This window comes from Lepidothrix coronata, unplaced genomic scaffold (genome assembly GCF_001604755.1).
Source record: "Lepidothrix coronata isolate B3197 unplaced genomic scaffold, Lepidothrix_coronata-1.0 Scaffold49, whole genome shotgun sequence".
Taxonomy (NCBI): domain Eukaryota; kingdom Metazoa; phylum Chordata; class Aves; order Passeriformes; family Pipridae; genus Lepidothrix; species Lepidothrix coronata.
The window spans coordinates 176,037-191,833 of NW_016690229.1; the positions used below are offsets into that span (position 1 = coordinate 176,037).

The 15,797-nt window shown below is 42.4% G+C and overlaps 1 protein-coding gene across 5 annotated transcripts in view; it reads right to left on the reverse strand.

Annotated features, from left to right (window-relative positions):
- FAM65C (family with sequence similarity 65 member C) overlaps window positions 1-15,797 on the reverse strand; it is a 59,452-nt gene that overhangs the window by 17,254 nt on the left and 26,401 nt on the right. For 4 of the 5 annotated variants that reach the window (XM_017815239.1, XM_017815240.1, XM_017815241.1 and 1 more), the window contains 6 exons: window positions 8,419-8,547; window positions 4,816-4,962; window positions 1,603-1,681; window positions 1,201-1,224; window positions 1,018-1,071; window positions 137-286 (listed from right to left, as the gene is read on the reverse strand). In XM_017815239.1, the coding sequence (XP_017670728.1) occupies window positions 137-286; window positions 1,018-1,071; window positions 1,201-1,224; window positions 1,603-1,681; window positions 4,816-4,962; window positions 8,419-8,519 (555 nt within the window). In that variant the 5' untranslated portion in view covers window positions 8,520-8,547. The remainder of the gene's footprint in view (window positions 1-136; window positions 287-1,017; window positions 1,072-1,200; window positions 1,225-1,602; window positions 1,682-4,815; window positions 4,963-8,418; window positions 8,548-15,797) is intronic. The other variant, XM_017815243.1, reaches the window with a different exon arrangement.

Here is a 15,797-nt window from a genome sequence, read left to right on the forward strand (position 1 = left end):
GGACCTCAGTATTAAAGATTTTTTTATACACGGTTTTTAACCCACACCGTTAACAAAAAAAAAAGCCACTAGCAAGTCCTAGTACATTTTTTGCTAAGAAGTCAGGTCTTCATTACAAGTATGTGGTATTTCCTACCTCTGTGCACTCTTGGAAGTTCTTGTAAAGCTCCACTAGACTCTCTCTGGAGGCTTTGGTGGAAGGGGACAGGGAAAAGGCATGTTTCATGTTAGTGGCCCCATCTCGCAGCCTGCACTGGATACAATAAGCTTCATAGAGTTCTTCTACCTTTAGGATTTGGAAGATGGGGAAAGAAGGAACCAAAATTACCTTGGCATAATTTTAAGAAGTTTTGGAAAGGAACATCAGTACCTTTCCTGGCAAAAAAAAAAACAAACAACCAAACCCCTCTGTCAGGGCATTGCAGGGTGCTGCAACTCCTGCACTTTACAGAGTGCTACAGTTTGCTTTTCAATATCCCAAGCTTTTTTCAGGAATACAATTAGCTCTGCTATTACCAAAGTAGAAGACAAGGAGTGGAGTAACACTTTTCTCATGAAAAATTTACTTGCAGAGCAGGAAACCAATTCCTTCAATACAGACTAAGCCCCCTCCACCATTAGCTATGCCAGAGGAGAGGTTCCAGTCCTTTGGAAGCAGCTGGCAGACAGCAGACACAAACTCCACAGAACTGCCCCTTTGGCCCCTCGTGAGAAGGGGAGGGAAGAACATGTCAGTGTTCCCAGAGCAACATTTTCTGAATAAACTGGCAGAGTGTCCAAACTGGTTTCACAGGAAAACTCAGGTTGGGTCGCGCCCAACATTCAGCCTGAATAGAACCATTCAGGAAAATAAATAAATAAAAATCCCCTCCTTCGGTACAAAGAGTGGCTACAGCTTTCAGAGAGTCCCCAGCATCATTCCCCTTCAGAAGAATTATAATTAAAGTGGTTTCCATTTAGCTAAGTCACTTACAAAGCAGTGTGAACCTGACAGGTACAAGGTATGAACCCCCTTACCTTGCTTATGTGAAATTCCAGCTTTCTGATGTATCTCTCCACAGAGCGGATTTGCTTTTGAAGAGGGGAGACAGAGAGAGAAGGGGACTTGAGAAATTATTTCCTAAACATATCTGTAAGTTACACAGCAGACACATCATCCATTTTTCTCTATTTGCAGCATTTCATCCCCCATAGGCTCACCTTGTCCAGGTCATAGTAGAAAGCCTGAAAGAGAAATGGCAGAGGCTGAAGAGGAGAGCACGTGTATTTGTACCTATTAATGATACTTTCATATGTACTGCAAGACTCACTATCTTAAATTGCACTAAATTGAGATTTAAAACATTGACCACTGAGCAGACACAAGGAGATATCATCCCAGTAAAGAAACAGGATCTGAAAAACACTGCTGGATGTTGAAAGTGAGAAATCTCCAGTTAAATTCTCACATCTAGGGCTACCTTCCTTGGGAAATTGCTGATTGTGATGCCTCACTGGATCCCACCTCAGCATTTTAACTGGAAAACTCCTGGGAGTCCCAGGTGGGAGAGAGCATCTACTTTTGTGACTTTATTTAAATATTTGACATTAAAAAAATCTTACCAATCTGGAGTTCCTTTTTGTGTCTTTGTGTCGACCAGAGAGATAATCTAATTCAGCCTGATGTGCTTCCAGGTATTCACTGGAGAGAAAGAAAACCCACTGTTAGATTCCTCTGTAGAGAAATTCATTAGAAATTATTCATTAGAAATTCATTAGAAATTCTTTGGGTAGGTGTTTTCAGCAGAATGTTATGAAGCAACTTCCTTCTCCAGAAGACTTCCCTTGTTTTACTCTCTTGAGATGTGAATGGCTACAGGGACATGGGCCAAGAGATGACAAAGGCTGGTTTCCATAGACAAATACTTGTTCTGAATGCCAAGCTGACCCTAGAGGAACATCTGTACCCCACAAGTACCAGAAGATGGTTACTGTCACCCAAAATTTAAAGATGCTTTACATTAGGAATCCTCCTGACTCCTTTTTCCTCTGACAAGCTGTGGAATGGTGCAGTGCAATGCAAGGCCAGCATTGCTGCATGAGTGTACACAGCATATACACATACACACTGCACTCAAACCTTCACAGGTTCTTGTTTCCCTTCATTTAAAATAAATCATTCAAATGAAAGATGGGCTTTATCCTAGAACTTGAGGCAAAACAAAACAGACAGTAGAGCTGGTAGTACTACTAAAGGCAAGAAGAAAGGAGGGATTAGGAGAATAGCAAGTTCTAACACATAAACCAACTCACAGATCTTTTCAGATTTCTCTGACTATTCCTACCTGAACCTTTCCTGTCAGTTCATTTGTTGAGAAAGTCTCTCCTGCAGTTACTGAGGAGAAAGAACCAACCCCATCTTACAGAGAATTGCAATATGGAACACTTGCCCTACAAACCCAAGCTCACAGAAGTGCTGCCCAGGTAAGGAAAGGCAGATGCCATCAGCGTTTTAGCAAACAGAGCTCAATACCACATTGAGACAATTCCTTGATGCAACCATTACTTTTTCCAGAACAAGACCTATTTTGCAAGGTGTGAAGCACTTGGTGCCAGTTGGCTTCTACAGAGTTGCTTGCACACATGGGTTGTGCCTTAGGAGTTTCCACAGGGCCTTAAACTTTTTCTGCTGAGACCATCGTCTTCCAACTTTGCTTTTAATACAGAGCAGACTTAGGTAACTTTTTCCTCTTACGTTTAAGAGGGAGCAAGAGTCACCCAGTAAAGGCTACATTATTAGACACAGGCTCTGAGCAGTCAAAATAACCCCATTTTAGACAGCTGCACTTACTCACATTTGCTTTGATGCATTTCATTTTCTTACTGTTTCAAAACCAGTTCCCCCAAGACACCCCATGTCTCCAGCATTCAGCTGCCTGCCCTTAACACTTGCCCATTGACAGCTCAGTGCAGAAGTAGCCAAGGCTGGTGACAGAAGAGTGTTCACTTACCTTTCAGAAAAGCTTCATCACTTTTAGATTTAAGTATGTTGGAATTACCAGCCTGATGGAATGGCACCCAGATGGTTAACAGAATAAAGAGTTATTTTCTATAGCTATAAAGAAACAGGCATGTAAAAACATGTTCTGCACTAAAAATCCAAGTCACTCCAGCACCAAGTGGACTTTGTCTGCATCTACTTAAAATTTGGACCTTGCATTGCTATTTGATACAGTTGTTTTCTGTAGGTTACTTCAGTCAATTAGTTGTTACTCAGTTTTGGCAGGAGGCTGATCCTATGGTATTCACTGCAAAACTGGGAACAAATTCTGATCCACTTTATGGTTTCTCCTCCCTAAGCTCTGATAAATTCTAAACTCTGCAAAAACATTTGGTTTCATAGTTTCTTTTAAATCTAAATCCTCTAATAAGACGTCGGTGGATATTTTTAGGGCTAAGACTTCATAGTCTTTTACTGGACTAAAAATGTGACACATCTGACTTTACAATGTATTATTACAGTGCATTTTATGTTCTTTGCTTAAGAAAACAAACTCTGACCAAAATTAACACAGTAGCAAAATTTTGGGGACAGCAGCAACACACGTGAAGGAACTGTTAGTAGGATGCCAGCAGAAAGAGCTACAGGGTTTACACATCCAAGAAAAGGTATTTTATCTTCTGATAGGAGCTGCAGGGTGTAATTGAAGCTCTGTGATAACAGATGGACCCTTCAACATCAACTGTAATGCTTTAAGATGTGCATTTTTGCGTTACAAGACCTGGGGACTCGGTTGAAGGCAGAGCAGTGTCGGTCACCCAGGGAGGCACAGCCCTTGTGGGCTGTCTCTGCTCACCCATGGCCTGTTTGCCCATTCAGCACTGAATAATATCAGTGTTCTCTGAGGGAACTGCCACCTTCCCCAAAGCCACAGGACCCTGAATTCAGGCTCCCAGCCCACCCTTTGGTCCCCATTGTCTGCTGCAAACACCCCACGCCAGCCAGCCAGAGCCAATGAGCACGACTGGTTTCTTGCCTTTACACTCCAGTCTGCCCTGATGCAGCAGTGGCTGTGCAGTCCACCCTGATAAAGGCTCTGAAATAATGCCACATTTACAGCAAAGTAATGTTATTTACATTTCCATAAGGAGATGGAGCTGTACTACAGCTCTGCTTCATCACCTTGACACAGCTGAAATTTTCAGGTGTACCTGCTTAGACTTCCCTTACAAGACACCCAGAGATGACTTTCGAACTTCAGACTATAATTCCATTAAAGAGGGTGAAAAAAAGAAACAAAATACCACCCTGACACCTCCACCCCTCCTAGAATAGCTAATTGTGCAAGTGCTCCCTTATTAGTATAGGGACAACAGAAATGGTTGAGGAACCAGCCTCCCCACTGTGTCCTTGCAGGGCACACCCTCACTTGCACTCGATTTTAATTCAGCTTTTTGAGTCAAAGCAAACTCCACACACTTCCCTCTCCAGAAACTTTCTGCCAAGCACTGCCCAGGCCTGGCTGTCCCATCCCTGCCCTGCCACCCTGCATGCTCTGAAAGCCTCCCTTCCTCACAGGAGCTCAGCTGCTCCCCAGGAGATGGACAATCTCCCCACTGAGTTCTACCTGTCCCTGGGGAAAACAAAAACATCAGAGCACTTCGCTTGCAAGCAGACTGAGAGTGAATGAAACTTGTTTTACAAGGTCCCCAGTCAGTGTCTGGGGAAGCCACCACACATGTTTAGAGATGCCAGATGGAGACAGAGCACAGTGACAGACAGACTTAAGCAGCATGACGAGGTGAGGCAAATTGCAATATTTAAAAAGTCCTTACTTAAGTCCTTTCTTCAAAGCTTCAAAAATTTTCTTCACCTGCAGTGGCTTTGGATCCCAGATCAGTGCCCCCTTCTGCAGGGAATTATAAGCCTTGGGGGGTTTCAGAGACATCCTTGATCTCACTGAGCTTCTGCTGAGAGACTTGCTGTAGAAAGAGAAAAGAAATACAGGGAAGATGCAAACCCCATCACCTGGGAGAAGGGAGATGCCTAACCCACAAAGCTTCCAGGCTGCAAGTTGTATGTCCAGCTCCATAGACATTTACTCAAAGAACAAAGCTCTTGGACACACCAGGAATACTTTCACAGGTGACATCAGAAAGTTCACACTGCTGGCAACTGCTCAAGGTCTGACTGATCAAGCTCACATAAAAACCCTTAGCAACAGCCATTCCTCTGCCTGCACTCCATCCATTTAAACCATGGCTCAGAGCCCCACCACGGTTTTAAAAAGCAAACTACCCAGCCTAGATTGCATACAAGATAGAATCATCATGGTGTATTTTCAGCATCTAACACCTCACTTAATTACTTTTAAAAGGAACTACAAAACCAAAATGAAATATTGTTTCTAAGAGAAGTCCCACACAGGATTTTTTGTGCCAAGCTACAGAGTGAGAACACTCTGAACCATTACTTATATATATATTTACATCATTTAAACCAGAAAAGGAGCTCTCTGCAGATGATTCCTGCCTGGTTTACCTCTATCTATACGCTCCTCTAAGTCTTGGCTATTTTTATACAGTTTTGTTAATAATGCCTGTAAGTCAAACTTCCCCAATCTTCCAAAGCAAACCAAACCAACTGGTGGCTCTCAGAGAAGCTTTCTTCCTTCTCTCTAATCTCTATCCTAAATTCAGCTCACCTGGAGAAATTACCAACTTTAAAAGGCTTAAAACTTAACCACTGGCTGGTTTAAGTTCCAGGCATGTGACTGGAGGCCTAAGGAGATTATTGAGCTTGGTGATTAAAGCCCAAACCCAACACACCTGAGAGCTGTCCCTGCTCCTATTATAGAAACACTTGAGTAACTACTTTAATTATCCTCATCCTAAATTTCCACTTGACTCCATTTTTTAACATATGTTCTGCAAAAAATCTGATAAATTAGGTGTTGCCAAACTTTACTGGATATTTGATTTCTTCACTACAATGACTATCTTAATTTTTTATGATGGCTTAATGTAAAGTGTTAATTAACCAAACCATCTGGAGCTCAGGTTACCTATAACAAGGAACACAACTCTTAAATTAGAAACTTACATTAATATTACTTTTCTTTATTAAGATAATGAATCTTTGAGTATTCCATGCAAAGTGAGAGGGTTCCAGCAGGAATAACACTGGAAGGGACAGTCTAGCCAAGAACAGCAGTTGAAAGAGTCTCCTAGAAGGCTCATCACTTAAAATCTTTTCATGCTAATAAGAAATAGTGTCTCATTCCATGAGTTAGAGTACTTTCATTAGCAAGATACTATATAGAACAGATAATTTCTGTATTTTGAAATTAAACAGACCAAATTACTACTGGGTTTTGTTTCATTTTGGAAAGTAAAGGACTTTGAAATTTACCTTCAGATTTTGGGAGTGCAGATCCTAAATTCAGGAAATCATTTCCCTTCAGTTGGAAGTACAGCATCTAAGTACTGCATCCAGAGAGGTTGGGATTTCAAACTCCCCCTTTTCCTCAGCATCTCCCACTGACTGCTGTAGCCCATAGGAGCACTGATGTAAGAATCTCATTTTCACACATTTCATACAAAAGCTCAGTGGCTGATGTGGGCCTGCAGGGCCCAGTAGCTAAAAGCTGGATGCTGTGTTGCTGCTTTCCCTTGTGAACTTCATAATTTCAGTATCAGATTTCCCACTTTATGGATAACAGTAATAATATTTACTTCCTGTGGAACCCATTGTGGAGAAACACGAAGTCGTGTGTCTGACTGAGAGGCTCAAAAGGAAGTTGCTAAAGGAAAGCAAAAGTATATTTAGCATCTGCTTAAGAATGTCCATGTGGACCTGATTTGTGTGTCATCCTTTGGACAGACCTTGCACAGGGCCCCTGCAAGCTCCTGCTGTGTTTTGCAACAGTGCCTGAGGGAGAGATAAGTTAGGAAAGGGTGATTAAAAAATGCTGGGGAAAGCTCTCATGTTCACTGGGCTGTGACTGAGTGTCTACTACACAAATCTTCCTTATTGCAGTGATTCCTGAACAAAACTGTCTGTCTAAACACTTACACAATGAAAAGCAACATCTTAAAAATGCATAAAGAGAGGCATTTGGTTAGAAAACCTTTGCAGCAAGAAGTAACAGGATAACCTGAAGGGACAGATGAACTCCTCTGTCTGGAGCACTCATACCCCTGCTGCAGACACAGCTGTTCAACACTGCTCCTGGTAGAGCCTTTCCCTGCTAGAACTCCCACTCTGCACCTAAGCTCAAGTCTGTTTATATCATTTGACAGAGTTTTTCTCCAGATCTTAGTGATTGGTGTGATTTTAGATGTCTGATCTTTGCTTGGGGTAATATTAATTTTCAGTTTCCACAACAAATCAGTTAATTCAAATTAAAGAATTCTTGATGGCATCACAATCATGCTGAGATTTCATTTTTTGCTCCTACTTTACTAAGCTGTGTTTAACTAAAAGTCTGATTCAGTCATTTGGTTCTTTGGTAAGATATTTCATTACATGAGTCAGGTATTTTCCTGATACATAACAGGATTTTTCTGAGCACAATATTCCTAGGGGCATATTTCCCAACACTTCTGTATGATACTGCTAAATGATTCCCTTTGGTATTATTTTAGCATGCACTGGCAGTCATATTAATTTTACATTTATGTATCATATCTGCTAAAAGCACTCAACAGGCTTTACAGGATTGCTGAATTCAGAAAAAGCACTTCTAGTGGAAAAGCTGCAGTTACCTACACAGAGCAATGCTGCCCAACAGCTTGTGAAAAGCAAAATGAGAAGATCAGTGCAGGATGGTTTAGCAATTATAGAGCCCATCTGAAGGCTGGGCTCAGCCTTGGCTGGATTATGGACTGTTACTGAGAGCAGTGGGTTTGCAGTGGCCTCCTGGCCTGTTTGATTCCTCCCTTCCTCTCCCTTGTGGCACTGCCAGAACACAGCCCTTCCTCTCATGAAATGCTGCTCTGCTTCAGTAACTCAGCAGGATCTGAGCCAGCTCCAGTGACAGATATTGCCAGGATTCACCATTAGCATCCCCATCTTTTTAAAGGTCTGGGAGACTTCTGATTACCATAACTACTGAGAAGGTTTTAGTCAGAATACATCAGTCATTATTTGGCTGCTAGCAGGAAGGGTTGCAGCCCTTCATTTTTTCAGAAGAAATGGACACTATTAAGAGTCTGATCCATCACCTCTGTAATCCAACCATCCCTGCAGTGCAGTGTGCAGAGCAGTAAGACAGTCTGGGGTGAAGTACAGCTCTTCATCAGTGAACCATGACAACACTCAGTAGTTTTAAGATGAAAATTAAGGAATGACATCTCCTCATAGCTGCCTTAGGTTAAGAACTCCATTCCCAGCCTGCTGCCCAAAGGATCAGGTGCTTTGCTGTGGATGTTACTTACGCCAGTTTTCTGCTTTGCACAGTGCTGAACCCAGTGAAGGAGCAGCTCCTGCTGATCCCACCCCCATCACCAGGGGACACAAAGGTGAGTTTGACCGACATGGTTCCCAGTCAGGGAGTCTGTTGGCTTCTGAAATAAAATACAAAAACAGATGAGTCAAAACCTTCTTGGCAGTTCAGGCTTGTGCTGCTGCAAGAGTTGAGCTGCATGGAAGCGGAAAGTCAAAACAACAGACAGGAGAATAACCTGAAAAAAAGGACTTGTCTGCAAATCCTGTTTCCTCTGTTGCCATCCACTGTACAATTAATGAGGGATTGAACAGTCTAAAATGAAATCTCTCATGCATTTTACAAACTCACTATGCAAAAGCCAGAATAGCCTCAATTCACAGGCTCTCTACATTTGTGATTTTTTTAAAAACCCTGTAATTGTCCCACTGCTTCAGGAGTCCAGGCCAACCAGTGTATTTCCAAATCAGTATGGAAGCCAGAACAATACTTAAGCTCCAGACTTAGAGAGGTCCAAAAAGCAGTTCCTTGCATGTGTGCAGAGCCACACTGCAGTCAATGGTAGGACTGGCTGAGTGTGGTGCTTAAGCCCAAGGCAGAAGTCTGGTTTCAACAGTAAATTTCAGGTTCATGCTCCTCCTCTGGCAGGGTTTCTCTTGGATTGCTCTCTTGTTTTCCATCAGTCAAACTCTTTGGCTTTCTGGAGAACTGTGTTCTCTGCCATGTGTCTATAGAATCCAAGTCACAATATAAGTAACAGACATATCCTTCAAAGCAGCTGTAGAAAATCACCCGGACAGTTCATATACAGAAAAATTCCCTTCCTTCCCCCCTCAAGCTGGTGTAATGTAAACACCACAACTGAGTAAAACTGAGTCAAACAAAAAGCTGGAGTATGTATTTGTAGGGAGAAGTACAAACTCCAAGAAAGTGCTCTCCATGGCCATGCAGATGTTTGTCCCACATCACAGTGTGCTCTGAAGAACAGCGAGCTCTGAATCCACCAGTGGATGCTCCCTCTAGCATGGCTACCATTACTCACACAGGAGGCCAGAAATGTCAACATAAGGCTTTTTCCCTGGCTCTGCCACTAACCTGGAAAGCAACCTCTTCACTGCTCTTCCAGAGTGCCCATGAGAACTGAGTGGTTCGATGTACTTCCCAAGAGGAACGGGGTTGGAGGGTGTTTTGGTAATTCTGGGCTAGTCTACAAGTACAGGAATTACTGCCAGTGACTAAGGTTAGGTATCATCATCTCCCAGAGCAGGAACAGTTGTCCTGGATTTCCAGAAGCAAAGATCCTGCAGTGAGACTGACTGGTCCAGGAGAAGCCACTCAGTCAATTCCCTGGGCTGAGGTCTAAGACTCTTTGTCTGTTCTGAGGGCTGTGCCAAGCTCCTGAAAACATCTGGGAAAAACAGGCAAAACATTTTAGAACAAGATGTGAAAATGATAAATTTGAGCCAAACAGCTGCCTGCTTTGCAAGCTCACTGGTTTGTCAGAGGTGCTGAGCATGGCAAGGTATTTCACATCTCAGAGGATCAGAGTCCATGGGACTCCACAGCCTCAGTAGTATCCATGGAAATCTGTTACATGGAAAACATAGGTGGGTCTTAATCACCTTTTAATCAAACTGTACAGCACTTACATACTCCTCCTTTGAAAAGATCCTCCTTAACACCCTTAATCAGACTTTGTACTTGCATCATATCACAGCTGAAGTTTCAAAATATTTTCCATTCTTTCCTCTAGTTTTCAGATGTTTGTAAGTCTGTGAACTGTCACCCCATCAAAAGGATCATTAGCCTGAAAAAGCATGCAACTTACTGAAAAATGTAATTGCATAACAAGCTGCTAAAGGAAGAAATAAAAGGAATAGCCTCATGGTTATTGACCACATCCCTCAGCAAGGCTAAGCCAGATTCCCAGGATCTATTTGTTAGCTCTTAACCTGGGAAACTTAGTTCATGGCTAAAAGGGAGTAAGAAAATGCAGGAGCAGCTTGTCTAATTTTATAGGACCCCTAATGCCTGCATGGATTGACAGCCTTTGGAGCACCCAGACATGGAACAAACAAAACCAGGCAGGCCCTTGGCAGGGAACAGAAAGTGGAAAATGATGAGAAGACTTCTGAAGAAAATCCTGTGCACTGAAGTTTAGATGTGAAGGATTATGTTGGAAACGTACAGACCCCCAAACTCAGCTGGGGAAAGAAATAAATTGTTCAAATTGCCCAGACTTGATTCTGCTGCCACATGTGTGTTTATAAATCAAATGTAATTCTGGACTTAAAAAGATGTACTGTGGCAAATCAGTAGGAGTGAGAGATGACTTGGGCCTCACTCGGACATGGCCAAAAGCATTTCAGCTCCTCAGGGTCATTTGTTTTTGAGACTGCACAGAGCTCAGTCCCCGAGGCCACTGACTGTGTCACCTTCTGCTCTAACACAGCTACTCCCCAAAGCAACTCACAAGCACATTTTCCCAGTTCCCCAAGAGCGAAGGGAATTTCAATCACGTTAGGAAAGCACCATTAGAGAGGTTATCTTTCTTGCTCTGAAATAATGTCCACAAAGTCAAATACCTCTTGGTACACACCTAATACATATATTTTTTGTAGTGACCTAGAAATCTGACAGCTCCCTTCACACTTCTGAGCAGAAGACCATAAGTTGGATGTCAAGACAACATTGTATTTATAAGAAAGACTTATAAATGCAGTTGTTTAAACAGAGGGTTTTTCTAGCTGGAGTGACTGAATGAAGTGCTGAGCTGTGTTACAAGTGCCCCTGAGAAAAAGCATCTGGACACATCTCAAATTCTACCCGCCTTTAGGGTAGAAATAAATCAGATAAGGACCCCCAACAAAGCTCAGTTCAAATCTGCCTCCTAACCTGTAAGTTCTGCTGTGCAGGCCAATGTCTCCAAATCTCATAAATACAGGGGTTATGCCCTAGGGAGCAGAGGAACTTCCTCCCTTTTACTCCTCCCAAAAGCACAGAATGCAAGGACAGTAGCTGGGCAGGGGCTGGCATATGCAGAGCACAAAAATATCAGGCCAAAATGAAGGAGTCTATTGCCAGGGGCAATGAAACACCAAACTACTGGAAAAACCATGGAGTCTTGAAAAATTCCTATAAAGCTGGTGAGTCTTGACCACACATCTCAACTGCCAGGGACTCATCCACTCAAATGTTTTAGTATCAGTTTTGTATGACTGAGCCTTCAGGTCTCAGAGGGGCATTTTTAATATAAATAAAAAAAGGGGTTTTTTTCAAATTAAAGGAGTAGGTTTGTTTGCCCCTGTTACGATGATTTGCCATAACAGACTATTGGCATTTAACTTTTGGTGTCACCAAGTATTCAGGCATGTAGGGCCAAACACTGGGGCTCCTGTGGAGCAATGAGGACACACAAAATGCGTGTTCTGCTCTGTCTCTGTTAGTTTTAGGATATTCCTCAAGCCAAATGACCTTCATCCTTTACAAACAAAAAACTGGGGTCTGTTTGTGTTTATGGCTAAACTTTTCCAGCCCTAGTCACATCTTTAATTGTTTCTGGGCACAATGGTTTCAACAATTTTATGAGGAAAATATGACTCACTGGCTTCTTGCAAAATATTTCTTCTTGTGTTTTGTGCTTTAAATTGGTAGCCATGTTTTTGTGTCAGTATGTCCGAGAGGTTCACTTGAACTTGGTGAACTGCTGCTACAGTAAAGAATTTGTGTTTCCTTCATGTCTGTAGTGCTCCAACTGTGAATGAGCAGTTGAGCTGGAGACACACACTTTCTCCTGGTTGTGTGTTTGCAGAAACCGTCCCAGATTTCTGTTTCCCTCAGCTCATTGTGGGCACACACGGAGCTGACAGCCTGGACAGCCAGATCTCCCCAGTGGGGCAGTACCTGCTGCTCACTGCTCAAGTAAACTGTTAGTCACTATAAAAAATAAACACAACCACAGAGAAGCTATCAATTGTTAATAACTCCCCTTAGTGGGTTTCTGCACAGCAGAGGACGTGGGTTTATTGCAGAGTTGCCACATGGAACCTACATCTTTCATAGCGTGGTTTTATAAAATTCACTTCATGACAGCCAAACAAACTCACCAACAATGTGTACTGGGTCTATACCATCTCCACTGAAACTCAGTTTTCTCTGTATGTGACAAAAATCAGCAGTGATTAAGCAGATGAAAATTTAGGGCCTTTAGAGACATTCTCTGGGCCTTAGAAATGAGATGTGTTTCCAACTAATCATCTGTTGTTTCAAAAAAAAACTTCAGTCAAAGGTGCTGGAGTTTTTCATCCCACTTCCCTGAAGTTCTGATAAATTCTACCAGAATAACTGTTTTGCTGCTACAATTGCATTGGCATCAGGGTTTTAGCTGATAGAAATATATGTTGCAAAGATTTAATGGGTGGAAAGACAACACTAACAATAATTACACCAGAAAATTTCTACCATAAGTCAAATTTAAGACTGATTTTGCAAACCGGGCTACATTTGTCTCCCATTACACTGATGTAATCAAAATTATTTTTCTTCTTGTTGTTTATTTGAACGCTTAGGAATGATGGAATTAACTTCTGAATGCTGCTGATGGGTGGTACCCAAACACAGGCAGCAGACAATGGCATTTGTCTTTCCTGCCACTGATAAAGAAAAATCAGATTGCCACAGTGTCTTCAGTACTGCCAAACATCTGGAGCAAAGTCTCAGGGCTGCTCTGGGCTTGAACCACTGAAGCTTTTTGTGCTTTCAACGTGCTGTTGAACAAGCTGGAAGTGCCTAGACCTTGGCACTTCCTCTGCAGCAGTTGGACATCTAAAGAATCCAGACCATTAAATGAATGAAACTGCTGAGATGTGATAACATCCTGACTCAGCCCCAATCACTCCAAAGGTAGGTGTAGTGAGCTGACTGAACGAGGAGTGAAGTGACCTCTGGGCACAGCAGTGTTGAATCCACTGGGAACATACACACTGTATTTAATCTTTGCTCTCGAGCATTCCTCCAAAAACCCGCTGACCTCAGTAGCAATGTCTACTGTGCTGGATAAACATTCCAAATTTATCATTAAAACCCCTTAAATGTTAAGCATTTTTGCACAACTGCTGGACAAACATTCTATTTATACACTTATCGGCAGAACTGGTTATTTTTCTAGAGAAGAAAAATCATTTGAATTAGGGAGACAGTGCCCTTGCTCTCAAAATACATCTCAAAATGGCCATTTTAACACAACATTACATGCAAATAGGGATCCTTTCTTCAAACAAATCCTGTCTGTGGAAAGAAGTCACAGCACAAAGATTCAGAGCACAGCCTGAAAGGTTTTATGTGCTTCACTTGAACACAGGAATTCTGACTGCAGGGATCATTTCTGTACAACTGCTGTCTCACACTAACACATATNAGGAGAATAACCTGAAAAAAAGGACTTGTCTGCAAATCCTGTTTCCTCTGTTGCCATCCACTGTACAATTAATGAGGGATTGAACAGTCTAAAATTCAATTTCTGATTGATTTTACAAACTCACTATGCAAAAGCCAGAATAGCCTCAATTCACAGGCTCTCTACATTTGTGATTTTTTTAAAAACCCTGTAATTGTCCCACTGCTTCAGGAGTCCAGGCCAACCAGTGTATTTCCAAATCAGTATGGAAGCCAGAACAATACTTAAGCTCCAGACTTAGAGAGGTCCAAAAAGCAGTTCCTTGCATGTGTGCAGAGCCACACTGCAGTCAATGGTAGGACTGGCTGAGTGTGGTGCTTAAGCCCAAGGCAGAAGTCTGGTTTCAACAGTAAATTTCAGGTTCATGCTCCTCCTCTGGCAGGGTTTCTCTTGGATTGCTCTCTTGTTTTCCATCAGTCAAACTCTTTGGCTTTCTGGAGAACTGTGTTCTCTGCCATGTGTCTATAGAATCCAAGTCACAATATAAGTAACAGACATATCCTTCAAAGCAGCTGTAGAAAATCACCCGGACAGTTCATATACAGAAAAATTCCCTTCCTTCCCCCCTCAAGCTGGTGTAATGTAAACACCACAACTGAGTAAAACTGAGTCAAACAAAAAGCTGGAGTATGTATTTGTAGGGAGAAGTACAAACTCCAAGAAAGTGCTCTCCATGGCCATGCAGATGTTTGTCCCACATCACAGTGTGCTCTGAAGAACAGCGAGCTCTGAATCCACCAGTGGATGCTCCCTCTAGCATGGCTACCATTACTCACACAGGAGGCCAGAAATGTCAACATAAGGCTTTTTCCCTGGCTCTGCCACTAACCTGGAAAGCAACCTCTTCACTGCTCTTCCAGAGTGCCCATGAGAACTGAGTGGTTCGATGTACTTCCCAAGAGGAACGGGGTTGGAGGGTGTTTTGGTAATTCTGGGCTAGTCTACAAGTACAGGAATTACTGCCAGTGACTAAGGTTAGGTATCATCATCTCCCAGAGCAGGAACAGTTGTCCTGGATTTCCAGAAGCAAAGATCCTGCAGTGAGACTGACTGGTCCAGGAGAAGCCACTCAGTCAATTCCCTGGGCTGAGGTCTAAGACTCTTTGTCTGTTCTGAGGGCTGTGCCAAGCTCCTGAAAACATCTGGGAAAAACAGGCAAAACATTTTAGAACAAGATGTGAAAATGATAAATTTGAGCCAAACAGCTGCCTGCTTTGCAAGCTCACTGGTTTGTCAGAGGTGCTGAGCATGGCAAGGTATTTCACATCTCAGAGGATCAGAGTCCATGGGACTCCACAGCCTCAGTAGTATCCATGGAAATCTGTTACATGGAAAACATAGGTGGGTCTTAATCACCTTTTAATCAAACTGTACAGCACTTACATACTCCTCCTTTGAAAAGATCCTCCTTAACACCCTTAATCAGACTTTGTACTTGCATCATATCACAGCTGAAGTTTCAAAATATTTTCCATTCTTTCCTCTAGTTTTCAGATGTTTGTAAGTCTGTGAACTGTCACCCCATCAAAAGGATCATTAGCCTGAAAAAGCATGCAACTTACTGAAAAATGTAATTGCATAACAAGCTGCTAAAGGAAGAAATAAAAGGAATAGCCTCATGGTTATTGACCACATCCCTCAGCAAGGCTAAGCCAGATTCCCAGGATCTATTTGTTAGCTCTTAACCTGGGAAACTTAGTTCATGGCTAAAAGGGAGTAAGAAAATGCAGGAGCAGCTTGTCTAATTTTATAGGACCCCTAATGCCTGCATGGATTGACAGCCTTTGGAGCACCCAGACATGGAACAAACAAAACCAGGCAGGCCCTTGGCAGGGAACAGAAAGTGGAAAATGATGAGAAGACTTCTGAAGAAAATCCTGTGCACTGAAGTTTAGATGTGAAGGATTATGTTGGAA